Below are 24,563 nucleotides of genomic sequence, written 5' to 3' on the forward strand. Positions count from 1 at the left end.
CCATCAGATTTTGAAGAATGGGCACAACGCTCTCTACAGAAATTTCCAGAGAACACTACACAAGCCCTGAAATAAAAACATTCTCAGTAGTGTTTTTCTTGGAGGCAAATTTCTGATACTGGCCAAAGAGAATATTTTAAGAATCCCCAACTGCACTGGAGACAGGGTGAGAAGAAAGAGGATCACAAGGGGAGAGGGGAAAGGGGGGAGAGAGGACGGGGGGAGAGGGGAGATTTCTTCTACGACGGAGTGAACGAGATCCCCTGAGTATATAATAGGAACACTTGGAGGCACGACCCTGAAGGAAACTGCACCCTGTGAAGCTCATATCTCGAGTTACACATGTTACAAGTGAGCATCCAATTGGGCATTAAGCTCTAGAAATCATGTGGAGTGGCTTTCTTGATGGTGACAGCAACTGTCTTCTCTCAAAGAAACGTATTATGGGGCTGGGGATGTGGCTCAAGAGGTATCGCGCTCGCCTGGCATGCGTGCAGCCTGGGTTCGATCCTTAGCACCACATACAAAGATATTGTGTCCGCCGAAAAACTAAAAAAAATAAATATTAAAAATTCTATGTCTCCTCTCTCTCTCTTAAAAAAAAAAAAGAAACGTATTATGCCAATACTATCAATTTCTTAAAAAAAAAAAATCTGAGGCAGGCCGTGCAAGAGGTAGGGGTGATATGAACCCCACTCAAGACTGAGGTCAACCCAAAGGGATGCGGCTTCTGAAGGGTGTGAGTCACGGGAGCCTGTCGGCACCAACACGCATACCATGCAGCCAGGGACACACCTGTCAGCATTCACAGCCGACACACAGGTGCACAGCATGGTTCTACCTGAAGCCGTGGTGCAACTGGTCCTTCTCGACTTTGCAGGCACTGGTACTGCTCACCTGCGATGCCCAGTGGAGGGGGGAACGCCCACAGTTGTTTACAGAAGGAGGTGAAGGCCCCAGACCACATTCTCAGGATCCTAAGAGTGACCTGAGCGACAGCCCTTGATGGTTTCAGAGAAGTTGAAAGGAATGTCCGTTACCGGGCGGCTTTGAGGTGAGTGGTTCCAAACAATGCTGAGCTAGCTCCAGGAAAGGACTCAGCCCTTTTCTTGGCCCCTAAGGGATGGCCCAGACACACAGCCCGCCATCCACCTTGCTAGTGTGTCCTGTTGCTGTAGATACCAGGGCTTTACTCTCTCGTGGGCTGCAGCAGTTATGGGCTTTGATGGACAGCCCAAGCACTGGCCATGGCTATGCAGGTCCACAGCAGAACTTTCACTGTCCAGAACATTTTTTTAATTTTAAGAATCCTGCATTCTTTTTGTGTATAACAACTGTGGTGACGGCAGATGGCCACTGATTTTAGTAGCCTGTTTGGGGGAAATCAGCAAGCTATTTTTGCCAGAAGGTAACAGTGGCTGTGTTCTCAGTCCTCGCCAGTCTGTCATGACACCATGCAGGTTCACCCTCAGGTGGCAGTCTACCAAATAGGTTGGCTCTGCCCCACAAAGAGCTATCAGCCTGAGAATCCCACCAAGTCCAGAACTGGCAAGCGCCAGCACCCAGCCATTCAACATGTGCGTTCCCGCTGCACCTGGGGACAAATGCGCATTGAGCGCCTGGCAGGAACCTGGCAGCGGCTGCAGGTGGCTCTTACCTGCAGTGTGCCGAGTGTTTCCACTGCTTCATGTCACCATCCTGGAAAGGTTAAAACAGCTGGGTCTTGAGTTACAGTTCTGAGGAGCTCCTGCTATTTCAGAACAACTCTGATGTAAACGCACTGCTGTCCGAACTCTGTAAATGACAGCAATAGTGGAACAGAAACACGCGGGAAGCTCCGTGGGGAGCCGACGTGCATGTCTACGTGTGTGTGGATGTGTGTTCTCAGTGTCACGTTTACACACAATTCCCGGTTCTCTGAACAGGGTCCTGGTGAGGCACGAGATAAAACTTGTGGCCTGCCAGGAGTCAAGTCCACGGAGGACCCTGCTTGTCAGTGGCTTAGTAAAGCAGAAGTGGGTTAATTCCAGGCGGCTGCCTTACTGCTCCTGAGGCCGCTGTGTCGCACACACTGGCAGTCTTTGGCGTACTAACCCCACGCTGCCACACATGCAGCTTGCTTGGGTTAGACATGCTCCCCAAGGGATGTTCTCGGGCCCCAGGGCTGCAGGACCATTTGGGGGCCAGATTGGCTATCCTCCGAGAGGCCAGAGCACTGCCCTTCCCTGCAGCTGCACCCGGCCAGCCCTCTCATGGAAGGCCCCGTGGCCAAGGCAGCCGAGCCGTCCTGCGGGGGCTGCCTCCTCAGGCTTTCCTCGTCCGCGCTCCTGCCCTGTCTTCTGGCAGGCGGGAAGTCCCAGGTCAAGTGCTGGCAAGCTGGTCCCACCCAGGGGACCTCCCTGGGCTCTCCCCCAGCCTGCGCTTGGGAACTCCTCAGTGCTCCTTGGCCTGTCCACACGTCACCTCAGGCTCTGCCTCCGTGTTCAGGTGGCCTTCTGAACCTTTTGAGGGTTTATTCTTATACAATTCAAATAAACTAAAAACTATCAACCCCGAGCTCCATGAACCACGGTCTAGTGCTCTTATGGGATTAATGCACTAGTAACTGTGGGGGGCACAGAATAAGAGCCACATTTGTGAATATGCTACTTCCTGATGGGTGGTGATGGGGAGGCATAGTGCTCCTGTCATCAAGGAGACTTGACCATCCTGTGTCATCCCCTGGGGGAGGGGTGTGCGGCCTGCTGATGTGGGTGGGGGCTGGGTTCGACACACATGTGTAAGGCACCTAGATGGACTGTCACCAAACTCCACTTTGGTGAGACTAAGTAACTGCTGTGGGCTTTCCTTAGCCTCCTGGAGAGAACTCGGCTGGCCACAGTGAGTCAGGAGAGGAGCGCCGTCAGCTCTCCTCAGTGTTACGCCCAGGAGCAGGGGAGAGGGTGAGCAGCCAGACGGGGTCTTTGTGCTCATGTGGCTACCATCTACAGGCAGATAGCCACCAGACAACCACGCAAACCACCACCTCAATGTCGACCAGTGTTACTGAAAATGCACCAAGTACAGCCTGACCAACTGCTCCCACCAGTTTCTGCTGATGGGAACCTTGGGCCTCTCCTCGGCTTCTGGAAAAGGGACAGCTGAGAGGAGATCAGCACGTGCAGAGGGACGCCAGCTCACACGGGGCAATGCAGCTGGACACATACCAGGTGTGGGCAGCATTCTGCAGCAGCCTGGCGACTCGGGGTGATGGTGGGGAAGGAGGTCTTTCTCCCGGGGTCAGAAGGCCTTCTTAGACGGGCACACAGGACATCGTAGTAAACTTCTCAGTGAGCAGCTGGTCAGAGTGACCTGGGGACCGGAGGCCGTCTGTGCTGTGGCTATAAAGGTGAGCACCAGCACTAAAGGCTACCTCAGTCATGACCTGGGGTTTTCACCACGAAGGGCATGTGGGAGGAGCTTCCACAACACCGATACAGCTGGGTCTCCTTGTGTAACTGAAGGTCCGCAGGGAGACAGAAGCCTTCCTGATCCTGATCCTGATCCCTGCCCCGCCCCGGGAAGTCCCCCACCTGCTCTGCTCCTGAAGACACCTTCTGAGTTTGTGACTCCTGGTGAACTAGGCTGAGTGAGTCCAGAGAGGGGAAAGACAAGGACGGGGGCTAAGGACAAGCCCAGGGCAGCCTGTCACTGGAAGTGGTGGGAGAGAGAGGTCCATAGGGAGACGAGGAGGAGCAGCCAAGTCTGCGTGGACGGGTAGGATCAGCAAGGTGGCAACACCACGGCCCTGTGATGGGTACTTAAGAAATAACTGTCGTCGGCTTTCTAAAACACTGAATTTGAGCCAAAAATCAACTTTTCTTTATAAAAGTAAACAAACTGCTGCTGAAACATCAAGTGATAAATCTGTCCAATAATGTGAAAATACGAAGTGGGTTAGAAGGAGTCAGACACACAAGCTCAGGTCCCTTTCCTGCTCGGAGGGTGCCACGTGCATCCTGTCCTGCACTGGTCCAGGGCTGGGGACAGACTGGACTGCTACACCGTGTGCTTAGCGAATATGCTTACTAGGAGAGGAAGCTGGACGTCACGGTCAGGAGCCTCGGTACAGGCATGAACCCTCTCCCCCAAGCCATGGAGAAGGGCCCCAGAGGTGGAACACAGTGGGTCCCTATCACTCTCCCCCTTAGGAGGGGGCGCTTCTGCCCCTCTTCCTCCTCGCAGCACAAGCAGAGCCATCCTGTCACTTGGGAGGCAGGATGTTTAGCAATGTACCCCTCCCTGTCTGGATCTGGGGCAGATCTTTACAGGATCTCCCTGGGCACTGCACAGCCCAGACCTGGAGGCCCAGGATCCTGTGGGGAGAAGGGCAGGCCCACAGGAAGCCACATTTGGGACTGCCCCTCCTCAGGGAGCAGTGGACCCTCCCACCCTCAGGATCTGGTTCACATGGGTACCACGCACTGAACAGGACTCCTTTCTGCAACTGGGCTAACTCCAACGAAATTCAGTATGACTGCATTCATGAAAAGAGCAGAAAAACAGGAGTACTGAGCTATGTTTTGCAAATGCTAAAAGCAAGGCTTGATCCCCATGAAAGTCAAGACAGAGTCCCTTCAAGGCAGTGGAGAAGAGTATACGCGAGCCTTCTAGAGCGTGGACAGGCTCTGCCCTGGTGTGGGGGGAGACCACGATGCTGGCTTTATCATCTGTCCAGCTCATGTATAGGCTTTATGAATCGTCTGTGATGCTGTGTAACTAAGAAACGGATGCAGTGGATAGAGGTCACCCTCTATCCTGCACAGCAGGAGAGCCACATGGGATCACTGCATGGAAGCCAGATCTGGGGACAAGGAGACCAGGACTTGTGACATTTGCCATGTAAGAGGAGGAGAAAGGGACACAGAAGGTAAAGAAATCCAGGCAAAGTTGTTTTTAAATTAAATTTAAGGTAGAAGGGATGATGTCAAGATTAAATGCCGACGGGAGGCATCCAGGCCAGAGGCAGTGGTTGAAGAGGCTACGTGATCTTTTCACGTAATGTATCTTATTGTACTCTTCATTTCTTTAATGATTAGTGGTATTGGGCATCTGTTCATGTACTTATTTGCCAACTGTGGATCTTTGGTGAGATATTGCTTAAAAAAATTTGTTTGGACTCTATTCTTGAATTTTGAGAGTTCTTTATATATTCTGGATGTAAGTTTTTTGTCAGATACTAGATTGGCAAATATTAGTACTATTGAAAGGCCTCTGCAGTTCCTTTCTAATGTTTCTCACAGAGCGAAATTTTCCTGTTTTGATGGAGTTTAATTATCAATGTTCGATTTTTTAAAATCAGCATTATACTGTTGTCAACATACAGGTCCTGCACACACATTAATGGGCTTACACTTTGTTATTTTGACTTGCATCCTGACGACTTGTTAAACTCAGTTCCTGGCTCTAAGACCTCTCAGCAGGTTTCCTGCAGTTGAGCACATGGACGCCGTGATGCCTATGAACACAGCTTTTTCTGTCTTTTCCTTCGTGTTACACGTGTGCTGCCATCATTCACTTCTCTGCTTCATGTTCTTCATTCCAGGCAGGAGTATAGCCCAAACATTAGTTTATTAAATAATGTGTTTGACAGCTGGGGGTGTAGGGCAGTGGCACGGTCCTTGCCAGTATGCCCGAGGCCCTGGGTTCTGTCCCCATTACTGCAAATAATACTGATAACGTCCTTGCCCACCTTGACCAGGTAACTCAGGCAGAGTCAGCACCATCTACATTTCCTCCCAGTTCTGTTTTCATGGACAATCAGTGGAAAGCACTGATCGGTGCCAGACCTGAGCAGAGACCTACAGATGTCCAGGGCCAACGGCCAATGCTAAATTCTCGTTTGCTTTCTCTGGACAGCTCAAAGTCTCAGAAGAATAGCCTGGGTACAGGATCCAGCTCAGACACGTATATTCATGAAAAATGAAGATGGCTTTCCTCTGAAGCATGAAGGAAGGAGCTGAGTGATGAAGACACTTTCTAAATTGGAAGCAAACGGGGAATTCATGCACTGAAACTAGAATTAAGTTCTATCTCATAAAAACAAACAAAAAGCTGTGCTAGTACTCAGGTAAGGTAATCCCTAGCTGCCACCAACGCAAACGGCACATTTTTCTAGAATTCCAACCTTTCGTACTTTGTGACTTTAAGCACTAAGCTCTTGGACCTCTTTTAAGAGAGTTTCAGGGCCAAGTTACAACAAAGGAAAACAACTAGGGCCATTCTTAAAAGCACATCTGTGGTTTGTGTGCACAGTATAATTCCACTGGCTTAATTGAGTAAAGTATTAATATAACATCCGTGGGGGCAGAGGAGGGTGGACAGCGGAACACACAAGTACCGAACCAGCAAAGGGATGTCCACAGTGACCTCAGGCTGAGGTCAAAGTAAAAACAGGAGGAAGAGCAGAACACTTCAATCTTTATGAGTTATGAAAATTATGATTTTTAAAAAGTAACCTTAATGCACCGAAATAAGGGCAAATAATGCCACAGATAGATGTGTGCAAGACAATCGTGTCCAATGGGATTGAATGAACATGTTCCATCCTAAGTAAGTCCATCTGTGAAAACAGTTGCTGGATTCTGTTGGCTTTCCAAACCGTCACTAGCACAGGTCACATTATTTCTTGGTCAAACAACAGAGCAAAGCTCGTTTGAGTGTAAGTGCTTGGCGTTCCCAGTGCAAGTGTGTTCAGGTCTCATCACCACTGAGGGGCTCCAGTGGCCCTGCCTCACGGCCTCCTCTGCACTGGCTGGAGGGCGCCCTGGTCGGCTCCCGGGGCCATCGCTGTGCACCACCAAACCCATCCAACACCCATAAGAGCAGCAGCTCCAGCACAGGGCTTACCCACTCGTAGGAGAGCACCCAGCAGCCACGCGCAATGCCCAGCAGTATGTTCAGGGTGCGCAGCGTCTTCCCGGCCAGCACGTGGGTGGTCGTCTCACAGACCTCTGGCGCAAAGGAAAAGCCTTTCAATTTATCCACCACCTGGATGATGATATTCTGCTTCCTGTCAAAGGAGGACACAAAATGAATGTCTGCTGCACATAAATCAAGGTGGTTACACTGAATAATCAGAAGATTAGGGAAGCTAAGGTGTTAAGCCAGTTTTGGATATTGTGTTCATGCCTTAATTTTTTTAAAAATTAGTGAAATGAGATTTAGAGAAATAAATCTTCAGATCTCAATTCCAATTCATCTGTTTTAATGGCCCTAAGGTCATACGCGCTTTCACAGGGTCACTGGGTGGATGAGGGACAGAGTCAGCATCAGAAACATCCTGACACCAGCCGAGAGCTCTCCCCTCCACACCAATTACCCACTTCTTGGGCATGTGTGATCCCATGTGGGCATGGTCAGCACCAAATGCTTATTTTGAAAATATAACTTTTTTGTTTTATTTTTTAGTTGTAGTTGGACACAATACATTCATTTGATTATTTATTCTTATGTGGTGCTGAGGATCGAACCAGGGCCTCGCATGTGCTAGGCGAGTGCTCTACTGCTGAGCCACAAACTCAACCAAAATATAACACTTTTTGAGTGCCAAACTCAGATTTCCTCCTAAAGGAGGAAAAAACCCTTTTTATTAAGTCATCCTATCAAAGCTTAGAGCAAATTTGACAGAAAGCACCTTTCACAAAGTACTGTTCATCATCATCTCTTAATGCCTTACAAACTTTCTTTTTAAATGTTCTAACTTCCTGAGCAAATGACTCTCAGGTCTCTCCTATCTCACAATGACCTTCCCAACACCTTCAGTTCTAATGTGCCCTTCTCTCCCCCTCCCAGCGCGGCTTGGGAATCCGTGGGGAAATGCCAGGACCTGAAATGCCACCCGAGCCCCACTCAGCAGGTTAAGAAGTGAGCGTCTGTCCTCTGCACAGGTGACTAGGGGGCAGAGGCAGTCTTCCATGCTGGCACAGCTTCCCCCACTGAGTGTGGCTCTTGATCTCAGCTGATCTCCATGCACTGTCCACCCCTGGTGATCAGGTGCTTCACCTGTGAGGCAAGGCTGTAACACCTTGGGCTCTGCAGGGCAGAGACGAGAGGGTCAGAACCCAGTCCAACACCATCTGCACCAGGGAAGATGTGCCTAAGAATGTAGTCAAAATTATTAAATATAGAAAAAAATAAGGACAAATAAGATAAAAGAAACTACCAGCAAAAATAAGTAAACCCCTCTAAAGTAATCTAAATAACTCATTTCTGAATATCTGATTTTCTCCACTGCCAGTCTGCCGGCTACCAGCAGAGGTGCAAATGACTAGAAGCAGCTTTAGACCTGGACAGCCCATGCAGTATCAGACTGCCCAGGTCTCCTTCTTAAGGCACACAAGCATTCTAGGATTAAAAAAAAAAAAAAAAACAAGAATATGGCCTAAATGAAAATTTTCTTTTTAAATGTTTTAATAAGAAAATGATAAACTTTTTTTTAAACCTAGGAACAAATGTGGACTTTTAAAACATTATGCCCATATTCAATATTACTTCTGTATTACTGTTTAAAATGTTCAATATATTTCATAATATATTTACAAAAATTAAAAGCGAGCTCCCCCCCCCCCAAACTCCATAATGACCAGTTTTTAAAGAATCAGTCGTTTCATTTCCACACCACGGGCAGGAAAAGGAGCCTGCTTCAGAATGTGGCCCACACATGTGCTCTCCTGCAGTGAATTTTTCAGCAACATGCCGAATGTTCTGGTGAATGTCTTAAAACCTCAAAACCTATGATTGGTATATAAAAAACACTGTTTTCCCCTTCAAATAGGAATTCAACAATCTGTCCCAGGGAATACAGCCCTGTGTTTTTGTTGGATGCTCTCTGCTGCACTAAATGTTTAAGGGAGATGATAAGCGCAGGCCAGCAAGCCATTAACCCTTCGGCAAGATGCGAAGATGGCTGCCTGACACGGATTCAGGAAGGCTCTACCCAGGCTCCTGGAGACCTTTCAGCAAAGTGCTCCACTCACTGAACCTGTGTGGGAGGGAGGGCAGGCAACACCATCAGGAGCCCAGCAGGCCCAGGAACAGCAAGGACAGGCCACTCCCCACACTGCCTGGACACCCCTCGGCTCTCCAGGATTAGGAAAAACAAAAATAAAAATCAAGACTATGGCCTAAATAATAGATTTCTTTTTAAATTCTTTAATGAGAAAGTGATGAACTTTTTTAAATCTAGGAACAAACATGGATTCCCCTTCAGCCAGTTTTAGTTTTCAATGATTTTCTAACTCACATATTAATTACATCCAATAAAAGTGACACAGTACAGACCTGTAACTGCCCCAAAGCACACAGAACTACAGTATGCAAGCAAGGAGGATGACCAGGTTTTACATTGAACAGAAAGTTATGAAAAGAACAAGGACTTACTCGGATGACATGCTCGTCATGACTAACGTTCTTGTTGGCTAGAGATTTCAAAAGAGAAAAAAAAGTTAAAAAAAATGTTTTTCTCACAGAAATAAACTTTAGTACTTTTTTTGAAAAGTTACATCACTTTAAAACAAACATTAAAACATAAATCAAAGAAAAAACCTTCTATATTCCCGGGAGAAACAGCCCACAAGATAGAAATTAAGATACTATTCCCAAACTAATCCTAAATAATCCAGACATGAAGTAGGAGTGTCTACCCACTGGCTGGAGGGCCTCTGGCCACATGGACATGCAGACCTGGTTGTGAGTGGTGAGAACTTCGAAGATGGCCTTTGCAGGCTTCCCCTGCCCCGAGGCTCCCAGGTGACCACACTAGCACTGCAGATGTAGGTGTGGGTCAGCAGGTCCCCACAGAGAAGCACGGGCCTTGCTTACAGTGCTGGCATTTGCTACCGACTGGAGATGTACATGTTTTCTTAGAAGACTAAATACTCAGTAATAAATGCACACTTACTATAAAAAAGCTCAAACGCTATAGAAAATATTAAAATATGAATCATCTGTAACTGTACCAGCCAGAAATGATGATAATAATAATATATATATATATATATACAGACAATTTGGTGACCTATTGAGCCAAAAGCACACTCTCTGGGAGTCTGCTGGTGTACATTTTAATCTTTGTAGTAAACACAAAATGGAAACTAACAAAAGTACAACTGATTTTTGTGTGTCAATTTTATATCCTGCAACTACACTGAATCATTTATTACTGAACGTTTTATAGCTTGTATTTACCTGAATCCACATGACCCGTGGGTTCTGTGGTGCACACAAGGTGCCTCCAACGTGGCCGACTGTGGGGCATGACCCTTAGCCAGGCACTGACATCACTCATGTCCTGAATGGCCAGCATGCAGCACATGAGGGACAGACAGGCTGACAGACGGCAGGCCTGGAGGGACCTGATGTCTGGGAGACAGAGGAAGAACGTGGGGGGAGCACGAACCAAAACAATACTCAAAGGAAGGACCCGAGGACTGGCGACTGCTGCCCGTCCTTCTGCCAGCCTCCCGGAATATTCCACGGTTAGCTCTTCTGTATTTCATACACCACACGTGGAACCCCACATGCAGCTCCCTGGGCCAGGTAGAGACCAGGGCTTTCCACGGCATCTCTGGTTATCAAACACCGGTGGCCGAAACCCAGGCCTGCTCTTCAGTACCATCCAGACAGGAATCAAAGGTGCACCGAGATGCACCACCCAAAATGGTTCTGTGGAACCACCCAAAAGAAACCTGTGGTGTTCCATTTGTAGGGGGTGCCCATCTCCAGGACACCAGCAATGGGACACTGACAAGGCCTCCTCCCCGTGCTTCACCCTGACCGCACACTAGCCCCCCCGCCTGCTGCCGGCCCTCTGGTTTACACACCAGCCCCTGCTGTGGCCCTCTGGTTTACACACCAGCCCCTGCTGTGGCTCTCTGGTTTACACCCCAGCTCCCTCCTGGTGGTGGCCCTCTGGTTTACACACCAGCTTCAGAGAACCTGGTGGCAGTTCCCAGCGTCACATCTGCAGCAGGGTCCTATTCCCTGTGCTCCAGACTCGAGCATTCCCCTTTCCTGGCATGTGCCCCTGGAGGTCTAATAAGGATCTCAAATCTAATGCATTCAAAATAACCTCTGCTCTCACCGGGTGATTAGGCAAGAAAAAGAAACCAGTGAGATCCAGATAAAGAAGAACTATCTGTTCACTGATGAGATTAATTTATATGCAGAAAGCCCTGAAGAATCCAGAAAAAAAACCCAGTAACTAATAATTCAACAAGTTGCAGGATATAAAATCAACACATAAAAGTCAATTATATTAGTATAAATGAGAAACAATTCAAAGAGGAAACTAAGAAAATAGTTCCATTTAAAATATCAAAAAGAATAAAATACTTGGAAATAAATTTAACCAAGGTACAAGATTTATGCCTTGAAAATTAAAATATATTGCTGAAGCACAGTAAAGTCGACCCAAGTACAGGAAACCGTTCCACGTGCACATGTGAGAAGACACTGTTAAGATAGCAGCACACCCCAGAGGCTCCCACAGAGGCAACCCAAGTCCCATCAGAACCCCAATGGTCTTTTACTCTGTTTTTGCAGAAATGAAAAAAGGCCTCCTCCAAACTCCTGTGGGATTCCAGGAGTCCCACACAGCAACAGCAGTCTTGAACCGCAGAGGTGGAGGACCCACATTCCCAAGTCTAAAACCATGCTGCAAAGCGACATATCTGAACTATGGGGTGCAGGCATAGGGACAGGTAAACCACATGGAAATAAAGGCTTGCCTCTGGGTCAGCGGATTCTTTTCACAAGGACACAAGTGGGTGACAATAGTGTCTTCAACAAATGGTGCCAGAACACTGGACACACACATGGAAAAGGGAAAGGCGGACCTTCCCCCTACACCATGTATAAAAATCAACTTAAGAGACCAAATACCTATGTTCAAGAATAAAAATATAAAATTCCTAGATGAAAAGGCAGGAAAAACTTGATGGTGTTAGATCTGACAACGGTCCCTTGAATATGGGACCAAGAGCTCAGGCAGAGAAGGACTGGGACCTGTAAAACCAGGCAGGCCCCACAGGAAAGAAGTCTACCAGGAGAGGGAAAGGGCAACCCAGGGTGGGAGCGAACACTGCCGGACACACCCTGATGGGCTGGCCACATGGACTGTGGTAAAAAAGGCCAAAGCCCCGATTAAAAAGTGGGCAAGAGAAGGTAAGCACACGGGCAGCAAGCACGAGAAAACATGCTCTCCCCGGAACTGGAATCCCACCTCAGTGACAGCAGCCTCCGGCCCGCCAGGTCGGCTATTCAACAACACCCACAAACAGAATGGAAGACAGCAGCGGGAAGGAGCAGGTGGGTGAAGCCTTCTGTGTTGCGGGGCTGGGTATTCAACAAAGGGAACGGTGACTCCACCAGAGTGACAGTCGGGGCAGCCCAAGGCCGAACACCAGGCTTCGTCTGATTGTGGTGCTGTGACATCAGACCAGGCATGTTCTGAAGAGGAGAAATTCATTCTACACAATCCTGGAGACTCGGAAGACTGGAACTGGGGGGCCAGCCCTGGAGGGCTCTTCTTGGGGAGGCGTCCCATGGCAGAAAGCAGAAGGGCTCACTGCTGCAGTAGAAGTGCTCTAGGGATGAACACACTAATCCTCACAAAGGTCCCACCTCCCACCCCGGGTACTGGGGACAAAGTCCCCAGCACACAAACTGAGACAGTCACAGCTGGACTCAATCCACATCCTTCAACAGATGAAGGACTAACAAAAGCTGGCAGACACACAACGGAAAACCACCCAGGCTGAGGAAGCACAGGCACTCTGGTACGTGCTCCAACACGATGAACCTTGAAAACCTGCTGAGAAAAGCCAGGAAAAAGGACAGCATGTCCAGGTCCCCTCCCATGAGCTCCTGAGAGCAGGCACTTGCTCAGACAGAAAGCACTGCTGCATTCCAACCCCCCCGGGCAGGGCCTGGAGGACAGCAAACATTTGTCAGATATTTATCATAAATGCATCAATGAAAAACTGGAGATGAAAGTCAGTTTCTACAGATCAATGCATATATTTCATATTACCTATCAGTCTCTAATGCCGTATCTGTTAATATCATTCAAACAAACTGAGACCTCCCTAGGGCCGGGGTGAAGTACAGCTTGAACAATTCCAAGTCAACCAGAGCCACAGCAGCACGTCCCAGGCCGTGGGAGAGCAACTATCTCTATAAAGAAACTCCAAACCCTAAATAGAAGGAAAAAATAGAGGGAAGGTAAGAAAGTGATCATACAAAAGAATACTGTTCTTCTGCATCCCTCTGGCTTGCAGATAGCTAAAAAGAAATCTGGAAGACCCAAGGTTCTTTCCTCAGGCCAGCTACAGGACCTGAGAGGCAAGTGCCCACAGAGTGTGGTTCATACCCCCTTGGAGTGTGCCAAGAGAGATGGCACTTGCCAAGGCTGTGTGACAAAAGACCTGGCCCGTGTGCCAGTGAGTAAAAAGAGCAATCTACAGTAACAGCACGTGGATCCGCTTCCTGATAGTTTGAGCAAGGGATTGGAAAACGTATGCAGAATGATTCCTCTGGCTAACCAACGAAGCTCCTAAGAACATGACAGCTACTGATGTCTGCAACTACTTGGAAACAAACTGAAAGATGAGAAGCTTGGTGGATGAAGACATGGAGAGATATATGGTAAATACAGCCCAACAAAGGAAGTGAGCAGGCCCTTCACAGAAGAAAAACAGTGGTCAACAAATATATGAAAAAGTGTGCAACATCTCTAGCATTACAGAAATGCAAATAAAACTACACTGAGAGTCCATCTTAATCCAGTCAGAATGGCAGTTATCGAGAATACAAGTAACAGACGGGCTCAGTGGTAGAGTGCTTGCCTAGCACACGTGAGGCACTGGGTTCAATTCTCAGCACCACATAAAATAAAGTAAAGGTACTGAGTCTACTTACAACTAAAAAAAATTTTAAAAGAATATAAGTAATAATAACTGTTGGTGAGGGTATGGGGAAAAGGAATGCTCATATATTTCTGGTGGGACTGCAAATTGGTGCAACTACCATGGAAAGCAGTATAGATTCCTCAGAAAACTTAGAATGGAATCACCATTTGACCCAGTTATCCCACTCCTCGGTTTATACCCCGGGATTTAAAGTCAGCATACTACAGCAACACAGCTACATCAATGTTTATAGCGGCTCAATTCACAATAGCTAAGCTACAGAACCAATCTAAGTGCCCCTCAACAGACAAATGGATAAAGAAACTGGTATATACACACAATGGAATACTACTCAGCCTTAAGAATGAAATTATGGCATTTGCCAGTAATTGGATGGAACTGGAGACTATCATATTAAGAGAAATAAGCCAATCCCACAAAACCAAAGGCTAAATGTTCTGATATGCAGATGCTAACAATTGAGAGTGTGTGTGTGTGGTGGGGATAGAATAGACATTCACTGAATTAGATAAAGGGGAATGAAAGTGAGGGAGGGGAAATAGAAATGGGGAAAACAGAACAAATTGGACATAACGTTCATATATGAACACATGACCAGTGTAACTCCACATCATGTACAGCCACAAGAATAGAAGTTATACTCTATCTATGTATATCAAAATACACTGTCATGTATAACTAAAGAGAAAAAATCTGAAAAAAGAACCCAAAGGTAACAGTTATGAAGTCAGGGCTGGGGGTGAAAACTGGAACACAGCACTGCTCACCACACACGCTTCAGGGGTAGGGTTCCCCCTCTGTCACTGTTTCTGATCTATTTACAACTAAGTAGAAAACTCTTAGTAATGCAAATAATTCTTGTCTTTGGCATTTCTGTCACTGTGTTCTTTTGATTCTCCTTTGACAGGAGAAAACTGGTTTTCTGGTTTGCTTGTAAGTTAATGAATTAAGTGGAATCCTTATGATGTATTTATTTTAGTCATGGAGTCACTCTGACAGTCTTCAAGGTGTCCCCTGGGCTGACGCTGAGCAGAGCTCTGCAGGGAGGCGGAGCTCTGCAGGGAGGCGGAGCTCTGCAGGGAGGCGGAGCTCTGCAGGGAGGCGGAGCTCTGCAGGGAGGCGGAGCTCTGCAGGGAGGCGGAGCTCTGCAGGGAGGCGGAGCTCTGCAGGGAGGCGGAGCTCTGCAGGGAGGCGGAGCTCTGCAGGGAGGCGGAGCTCTGCAGGGAGGCGGAGCTCAGGCGCGGCTTTCCCTGCCTGCAGAGGTGGATCCTACCAGTGGTGGTAGAAGAACAGAGAATTCCATTTTTCTACCTTCTCTACCTTTAACTTTCCCCTTTGCTAGCTTTAACTTTGTTTTGCTTCCTTCGTGGATAAGTTATGGAGAAAGTGACATGCAGAAACTGGCTTGTATGAGCTGATCGTTTGGGTGTTCCACACAAGTGAATTTAAGCATCAGAGAAATCTATTCTCTTTGGTGGCAGAAACAGAGAATCTAGTTATATTTTTTGCAATTGTTAAATTTGGCCCAAGGTGGCTTTTGTACCTCGAGCCCACATGTGATGGGCTAGATGAAGGCCTAACTCAGGGTCCACTTTTGTAATGGAGAGCTGCGTTCCAGCCCAGCACCAGCCGGCCAAGTTTGTTGCTGCCAGTGGGCAGCCAATCAGGTCTTGTGTCCCTAAGCACCGTCTGCCCTGCTGTGGAGCGGAGCTTTCTGAACCTTCTGGTTCTGAGGGCTGTCCAACCAGCAAACTATTCTTTGTCATGGTTTGTTGAAAGCTTTAGTAACAAGGGCTATATATATAGATTGGGGTAAAGCACTGCCCAGCCTCCAGAAGGCCCTGGGTTTAATCCCAAGTACCACATTAAATAACGAAAAAGAAAGTCTTGATTTCTACAGTTTGGGAGTCAGAAATGGAATTCAAAGTAGCCCATTCTGCCAGCAGCTGCACCGAGCCAACAAGTGAAGCACCTTTAGGGTCTGTGACTCCTCCAGCAACTGGGGTGCTGGTCAGTCCTCTTGGTTCCCACCCCGACATACTGTGTTTTTAAGTTTTACAAGTTCATGAGAGCAACGTTTGGACTGCACAGAGCCCAGGACTGGACCCTGCTAGAGGCTGTAGATCTATGTGGGTCAGACAGAAATTAAGACTGGCTTGGAAAGATGGGTCCATCTGAGTTCAGGGAGTCCAGGTGCCTCCACCTCGAAACAGTTAAAAAAAAAAAAAAAATAAGTGAACCGTCCCCAAATAACATAAGTCACAATAGCCACGTGGAACAGAGTTACCCTAAATAGAACTGCTCAACTATAGGATGCTTTGGAGGGAGGGAGAGAAACCCTGAAGGTCTCAGAAACAACAGGATGCATTTTTGATTGGCGCGTAAAGGCTTCTAAAAGACTAGCTGAAAGGCTTAAGCAACTGATTGACATGAGACTGATGCTGACTGATGGCTCTGACTGTATCTTAAGCTTCAGGAGAGGGAGGGAGGGAGGGAGGGGGAGAGAGAGGGAGAGACGGAGAGAGAGAGAGAGGGAGGGAGGGAGAGAATGGCCATTATCAAGCATACAAGCAACAATAAATGTTGGCAGAGATATGGGGGAAAAGGCACACTCATACACTACTGGTGGGAGTGCATATTGGTGCAACCAGTCTGGAAAGCAGTATGGAGATTTCTCAGAAAACCTGAAATGGAACCACATTTGACATTTGACCCAGTTATCCCACTCCTCAGTTTATATCCAAAGGACTTAAAAATGAGCATACTACAGTAATGCAGCCACATCAATGTTTATAGCAGCTCAATTCACAATAAATAGCTAAGCTATAGGAACCACCCTAGGTGCCCCTCAACATTTGCTTGGGTAAGTAAAACATGGTATATATACATATAAGAAACTACTCAGACATAAGGAAAAAAAATGATGGCATTTGCTGGTAAATGGAGCTGGTGAATATCAAGCTAAGTGAAATAAGTCAATCCCAAAGAACCAAAGGCCAAATGTCTTCTGATAAGTGGATGCTAATTCACAACGCGGGGGGTGGGTGCAGGCTAGGGAAGATAGAGGTACTTCGGACTAGACAGAGGGGACGTAAGAGAGGGTAGGACATAGGATTACATGATCTGTGTAACTCTACATCATGTACAACCAGAAGAACGAGAAGTTACGGTATTGAACAACACAACATACCGATCTTTCCCCCAACTTTGCTCTTACAGAAGGCTTAATTATGAAGGGGGCTGGTAGTGTTATTGCTTTATCCCTGTCTTTATACAGCTGTCACATACATTAAAGAAATTTATCAAGAGAAAGAAACATGTGTTAATAGGAAGAGCTAACAGCAGATGACAGCCTTGAGCTTCCAAGAGTCTCTCCTGTTTCTTCTGCTGAGTCTCTGGGTTACTGGACTGCAAGTCACCAGGTTAACAACATAACTGGACAGCCTTTAAGCCAGACTGCTCTCAGCAGATGATGGTCCATATTTGCCATCACACTGTGGCGTGCGTTGGATCTGGAACGTCTCCCAAAGGCTCAAGGCTTGAAAGCTGGTCCCCAGGGCAGCAGTGTTCAGGGATAGCTCTTGGGAAACTGGACCTCATCAGTGCATTAACCCGAGGGCTTCACAGCTGAGCAGGGTGGAGGCTGTAGGAGGCAGGAGCTACTTGAAGGAGCAGGTCCTTAGGGACCTGTGGTGCTCCCCCCCCCAACTTCTTGACCACCTGAGGTGAGCAGCTCTTCTCTGCCAAGCCCTCCCCATCATGATTTTCTGCTTTGCAACAGGCCCAAAGCAATGGAGGCACTGACCTGGGACTAAAACTCTGAAACCATGAGCCAGAACAGATCTCCCCTCCTTTCGCTTTTTCTCAGTGTTTTGTCATCAATGAAAAGCAGACCAACAGTCCCAACGGACCGCGACTAACTGGATCCGAGCGCTACTGAACTCTTGGTTCTCAGGGGCTTCTGGTAGGACTACACTCTGTGTTTTGAGCCCGACAAAATGATGGGATGCAAACTCTTAGGTCTTAAATGTTTGAATGCAGCCATCTGTGAGTCTCACTTTGACCATATAAATAAGAACAAAGAATTATATTCAACTGATGTGACGCCGACTCGCGAGTTCCATACGGAGATCAAATACATCCATAACAGTGACAGACCATGGAACTCACGCTCAAGGTTTTGGTCAATCGAAATTGAGAGGCTGAATGCCTATAGCTTAGAATGCTATCACTACGGGAAACCCCAAAACACCACAATCACACAAGAATATGCAGAAGACAGAGAAACTCTGCTGCCAGTAGACAGAACAAGCCCAGCTCAGGGAGGCTTGCCGCTCCTGTGTGGGTGCGCACTCGATGGCCACCTCGTCTTCATCTCAAAGGCCTCGTCTAAGAGATGCCACACTAGATCACTCCCAGAGCACCACAGGATCAATGATTCTGCTGAAAGTCAGCCTTGACAATAGGAGTTCTGTAAATCACAATCTTCATCATATGTAATTACAGGGGAATATGAGCCACTTCTCAATGCAGTAACTTATCTATATAATCTTTTCTTCGTCACATTTCAACCACAGTGATGAAGAAGCTGAGAAATTTAACTACTTTAATAAGGGTAACCTGGTCCTCCCACTCCCAATGCAATCTACAGTGTAAGACTAATGCACAAACCTAGTCAGTAAATTTCATGTAATGTCACTGGAAAAGACTAAAAGGACAAACTAACATAAAGATCAACAAATTAAGTGCTGAAAAATTGAATAGATCTTTACATTTGAGTCTTGGATAGGTACATTATATATGCCCATTTTGTTGAAAGTCGATTCTCTGCAACAAAGTTGAACTTAGTTAACTGAGCCCTATGTCCCTGAAAACAGAGGAACGGTCAAGGAACCTCCCTGGCCTGCCTTCTGAGAAGAGGCTAATCCAAAGGAACCCTCTGCTCTCCCAGAGTCCAAGTCGACACCCACTCCACTCCTGGTCAGCGACTCAGAAGACCACAGCTATCACCTCCCACGGGGCGTAAGACTCGCTAGTGATGTAGTTGGCCTGCTCCCAGAGCCCCTTCCTTTCCTCTGGAACATCTCTACTGCAGCAGTTTGAAGAGCATCATCTTAATGGGTGCATTTGACTTTCCCAGTTTGGCTGCTCTGGCTGGGGTCTTGCTTCCTGGTCCAGGAAAAGGGGACGCTAGGTGACCTGTATGCCTCACTCCTGAATGGAGATCCAGGGACCTACGGCAGAGTCCAGCTCTTGATATTGGGCTCTAGACTCGTCAGTTGGGAGCATGATAGAAAAAAAAATATTCAAAATTAAATTCTTATTTCTTCTGTCAGCTTCTTTGGGCTTCATGGTCTGACCTTTTGGTGATCTTTATGAATAGACGGTTTAGAGAGACCTTGTCTTTGTTGGTGAAAACAACGCAGAATCCAATTCATGAGAATTGTCAGTTTCTTTGCTTTTCTGAATTAAGCTCAAAACAACTAAGAATTTCATACCACCAGGAAGCAGATACACTGAGGGTCTTTGTTTTTATACTTATGCCTGATCCTGACTGAAATTCTAGAACTAAAGCTATAAACTATTTTATGTGTTTATGTGCCTGTACTACAGACACAGCACTGTAGTGAACACACATAAGTTTAACTTTCTTGTACACAAGCAGGGCTCAATCACCTTTAACAGTTTCCAGGTCTAAACCTACCTCCTCCAGGTCTACAGATGGTTGCCTTATACAACCCTCCTCCTCCTCCTTACTCTTAGCAAGGTTTATACACGTTTCTCAACTTCTAGTTTCTGAAAACAATGAGGATGTCAAGTAAAGATTTTAAGGAATGAGTAAACTTTATTTGCCCAGCATCTGTGCTGACGCTCTTGGGGTCACAGCACTGGCACATGTAATTTCTACGCTCCCATGAGATGGGGAGGCCGGGACCTCTCCAGAAGACAGTTGGATATGCACCTAGTTGACTAGTCCCACTGACGCTCACACCTACGCCACAGTGACCATCTCTCAGTCACAGCCTGGTGCCACAGAGCTTGTTCTAAACCCGCCAGGGAATGCTCCATGGCAACCGTATTTGGGTAACACCCTAGACCCTGATCAAGGAATGGACCCTTAGTATGTCCCTGGTTCTTCAATCCTTCCTCACCTGACCTGGGGATGGAGGACTGCCCTCCTGATCTGCAGCAAACTCTGCTCAGGAAGTGTAGGTAATGTCTTTGACCTCATCCTTCCCTTATTGCGGCAGTACATGGTGGTATGCGGAAGTTACCTTCCAGCTGAACAGCAAGGGCTACCCCCCCCCCCCCCCCCCCCCCCCCCCCGCAAAGCTGGATTCCCCTGGGATGTCAGGGAGCATTCAAAGAAGCATTCCCAGGACCAAAGAGATAGCCAGGCCAGTGTAAACAGGACACAGGTCAGATATGAGCACCAAGGTGTCAGCCAGGACAGAAAAGGGTCCTGTGTGAGAGACCATAGTTGTGGGTCAGAGCTCTATTCACATTGGCCCCCACCCGGTGAAAAAAGTGTCCACAAGAGGCCCCAAAGCACCTGGGTTCCTGTTATGGAAGGTGCCAGAGCTTCTGGAACATAAATTGGAACCCCAATTCATGGCGGGGCCCTCAAACAGCTGTTGCCTCCATCCTGATCTCAGCTTCAGGCTGGCCCAATGCCCCGCCCTGCCCCTCGACCCTGAGGTTCTTCAGGCCTAGCTTCGCCCTCTGAGGCTATTAGGCTACTGACCACGATCTGCCTGTGAGGGTCGAGTGTCCTTGCCTCGGGTGTTCCCCATTGTGAGCACAAACACCACCCCAATCTGAACAGCCAGCCCTTGGATGTACAGTACATCCTGCCCCCATGCGCCCCACGTCTGTGTCGACCACCCCCTAGCCGTGCTGTAACCTCTGCCCCCTATATGCCGCCCATCTGTGTTAAGTCCCCGCTGGCCGCGCTGGGCCTTCTGCCCCTGGACACGCCGCAGGTCTGTATTGAGCGCCCCCTAGCCATGCAGTGCCCTCTGCCCCCGTACGTGCCCCACATCTGCGTTAAGCGCCCCCTAGCCATGCAGTGCCCTCTGCCCCCGTACGTACCCATCTGTGTTAAGTGCCCCCTAGCTGTGCTGTGCCCTCCACCCCCGTACGTGCCCCGCGCCTGTGTCGCGCACCCCCAGCCGTGCAGTGCCCTATGCCCCCGTGCATGCTGCACGTCTGTGTTAAGTGCCCCCTAGCTGTGCAGTGCCCTCTGCCCCCGTACGTGCCCCACGTCTGTATTGAGCACCCCGTAGCCATGCAGTGCCCTCCACCCCTGTATGTGCTCCACACCTGTGTTAAGCGCCCCCTAGCCATGCTGTGCCCTCTGCCCCTGTACGTGCCCCACGTCTGTGTTAAGCGCCCCGTAGCCGTGCAGTGCCCTCCACCCCCGTACGTGCCCCATGCCAGTGTCGAGCACCCCCTAGCCGTGCAGTGCCCTCTGCCCCCGTATGTGCCCCATGTCTGTTGAGCGCCTCCTAGCCATGCAGTGCCCTCTGCACCCGTACGTACCCATCTGTGTTAAGTGCCCCCTAGCTGTGCTGTGCACTCCACCCCCATACGTGCCCCGCGCCTGTGTCGCGCACCCCCTAGCAGTGCAGTGCCCTACACCCCCGTGCATGCGCACATCTGTGTTAAGTGCCCCCTAGCTGTGCAGTGCCCTCTGCCCCCGTACGTGCCCCACGTCTGTATTGAGCACCCCGTAGCCATGCAGTGCCCTCCACCCCTGTATGTGCTCCACACCTGTGTTAAGCGCCCCCTAGCCATGCTGTGCCCTCTGACCCCGTACGTGCCCCATGCCAGTGTCGAGAACCCCCTAGCCATGCAGTGCCCCCTGCCCCCGTAGTGTCCCATATCTGTGTTAAGTGCACCCTAGCTGTGCTGTGCTCTCCACCCCCGTACGTGCCCCACATCTGTGTTAAGCACCCCCCGGCTGCGCTGTGTCCTCTGCCCCATGCGTGCCGCATGTTTGTGTTGAGCGCCCCCTAGGCATGCAGTGCCCTCCGCCCCCGTACGTGCCCCACGTCTGTGTTAAGTGCCCCCTAGCTGTGCAGTGCTCTCTGCCCCTATGTGCCGCACACCTGTGTTGAGTGCCCCTCTAGTTGTGCTGTGCGCTCTACCCCCTACATGCCCCACGTCTGTGTTAAGTGCCCCCTAGCCATGCAGTGCCCTCTGTCTCCATGCGTGCCACACGTCTGAGTTGAGCGCCCCTTAGCCATGCTGTGACCTCTGCCCTGGTAAGTGCCCCACGTCTGTGTTGAGCGCCCTCTAGCCGTGCTGTGCAGTCTGCCCTGTATGTGCCCCATCTGTCAAGTGCCCCCTAGCTGTGCAGTGCCCTCTCCCCTATGTGCCGCACACCTGTTGAGTGCCCCCCTAGCCATGCTGTGTGCTCTGCCCATTACGTGCCCCACGTCTGTTAAGCGCCCCCTAGCTGTGCAGTGCCTTCTGTACCCTTTGTGCTGCACGCCTGTTGAGCAACCCCTAGCTGGGCTGTGCGCTCTGCCACTGTACTTGCAGCATGTCTATTTACACACCTGGGAAGAGGTTTGACAAAGGCTGTGAAGACTAAGACATGACAGGCTCAGCTGGCCTTTCACTGAAACCTTATAAAGCTATATAGCATAAAGAAACTTCCAAGTTTGCCTTTGGTGGGTTTCAAATTAAAATTGACAAAGGAGGAAGAAGCCCTGGCATAATCAGAGTAGACTTGGCCCAGTCAGGGCTGACATACATGTGAGCCACAGCAATGCACCAATCACAGGACCAGGTTGGTGATACAGAGGTGGTCAGGTCATCCCTGCCCTCGCCAAGCCACTAGGATTCCGAGGGCCTCCTCGACCATTTTCAAGCCATTACAATCCAATCGTATCTATGATCAGATACAAGCACGGTCCAGAGTGCAGAGGGAAGAGAGCTCTGCCCAGCACCTTAAAGAAACAAGTGACAAGCTCAGGCTTCGAGGAGGAAGAGGAGTCGGCAGATGGGGCAGGGTCTCCACTGCCCCCCAGATGGGAAAGACCTGCAGAAGGCGCGTGTGAAAGACACTGACTCCGGGGAGCCTGGAGTAGTGCCCCTGGCTTCACCAATATGCTGCCTAGGTGACAGACGTTATAGAAGCTCTTAGGGCAGCAAATAACTGTCCCAAGTGGAGGTAAGGGGACAGATATGACTCTCTGCCGCAGTCCGGCTGCAGCAAAATAACCGGGGGGTGACGAACAACTTGTGTACATTGATACAGCAGGAGTGGGAGCCGTTTATTGTAGGACGGGAGGGGTATATATACATTCCACACAGCTTATCTTAATTAACATAAACTAGATACAGCAGTCAACCAATAAGGAATCTCCACACTTAATGGCTCGCTGGCGTTACTTCACAAACCACTCCCTCTGCAAAATGCCAGGCGCCATCCTGACTTGTTTACAGACCCTAACAACTCCCACAAAAGCCTGGATGGGAAAGGGTGGAGGTGCCACCACACCCATAGGGACGAGAAGGGGACGCTGGACTCCATGATGGGAGTGGCAGCACCCAAGGGCAGCAGGTGGACATGGGTGACAGAGGGCCTCCTGGGCTGTCTCCCTCTGCCACACAGGGGCTCGGGCCTGGTAGCCCAGCCCGGCGGGAGGCAGAGGCAGGGAGTTGCGAGGGTGAGGCCAGCTTGGGCAACTCCTGGAGACCCCAACTCAAAAGAAAAATGGGCTGGGATATGGCTCAGTAGTAGAGCACTAGCCTACCAGTGTGAGGCCCCAGGTTCAATCCCCAGCACTGCAACAGGACATCTGTTTACTTCTGGCAGAGTATAGCCGTGGAGGATTAAGCCGTCAGCCATGAACATCTTTTACTTCTCAACAATGGCAACACCTTAAGAACAGCAGTCCTCAGACCGTGGCCAACTCTTGTGCAGAGAATTGGAGAGAGAATCAGGCTAGTCACCCGGCAATGGACGAGTTCAGAGAAAAGAGGGACCTTCCTAATCTTACTAGGAAGGAACGGCCTACAGCAGTGCGGTGGGTGTTCCCCAGCCCGGGACGTCACAGGTTAAGAACCATCTGTACATCTGCCTCTGATGGAGCCAAAAGAAGCCTCCACAAAGTGAGGGGTCCACTGATTGTCTCAGTACGCTGTCAGCAGGGCACAGCTGGCAGCAGGGCACGGCTTGGGGCCCCACAGGCTTATGTGTGTTCATGGGCTCACTATATTTATGCAACCCAAGAACAAATGAATGCATAAGCACACGCTAACATCCAGCCTACAGCACGAAGGTCTCAGATATGGAAAAACATCAAGATGGTACTAGCAGACAGCCCCCAGAAAAGCTGGGAACTTGAAGCTGCTGTTTGCAAGTGCATTCATATAACGTTTATTTTCCACTCTGGTCACATCTTTTCCCTTTTTGAAGTACCCATTACAAAAAGAAAACAAGCCTTTTATGTTTTTGATTGTTATTCAATGGAAATAGAAGAGGCAGGACTCTTCCCGGATGGGAAGGTGCCGATCCATGCAGTGACAAAGCCCGATAGGCCAGGAGACACCCCAACCAGAAGCCATTGGGCACCTGGA

The 24,563-nt window shown here is 49.0% G+C and overlaps 1 protein-coding gene across 4 annotated transcripts in view; it reads right to left on the reverse strand.

Annotated features, from left to right (window-relative positions):
- The window catches only part of Mcph1 (microcephalin 1), a 196,829-nt gene that overhangs the window by 121,213 nt on the left and 51,053 nt on the right, over nucleotides 1-24,563 (reverse strand). For all 4 annotated transcript variants that reach the window (XM_071610633.1, XM_027922084.3, XM_027922085.2 and 1 more), the window contains 2 exons: nucleotides 9,421-9,458; nucleotides 6,889-7,051 (listed from right to left, as the gene is read on the reverse strand). In XM_071610633.1, the coding sequence (XP_071466734.1) occupies nucleotides 6,889-7,051; nucleotides 9,421-9,458 (201 nt within the window). The remainder of the gene's footprint in view (nucleotides 1-6,888; nucleotides 7,052-9,420; nucleotides 9,459-24,563) is intronic.

The sequence above is a fragment of the Marmota flaviventris genome, chromosome 3 (assembly GCF_047511675.1).
Source record: "Marmota flaviventris isolate mMarFla1 chromosome 3, mMarFla1.hap1, whole genome shotgun sequence".
Taxonomy (NCBI): domain Eukaryota; kingdom Metazoa; phylum Chordata; class Mammalia; order Rodentia; family Sciuridae; genus Marmota; species Marmota flaviventris.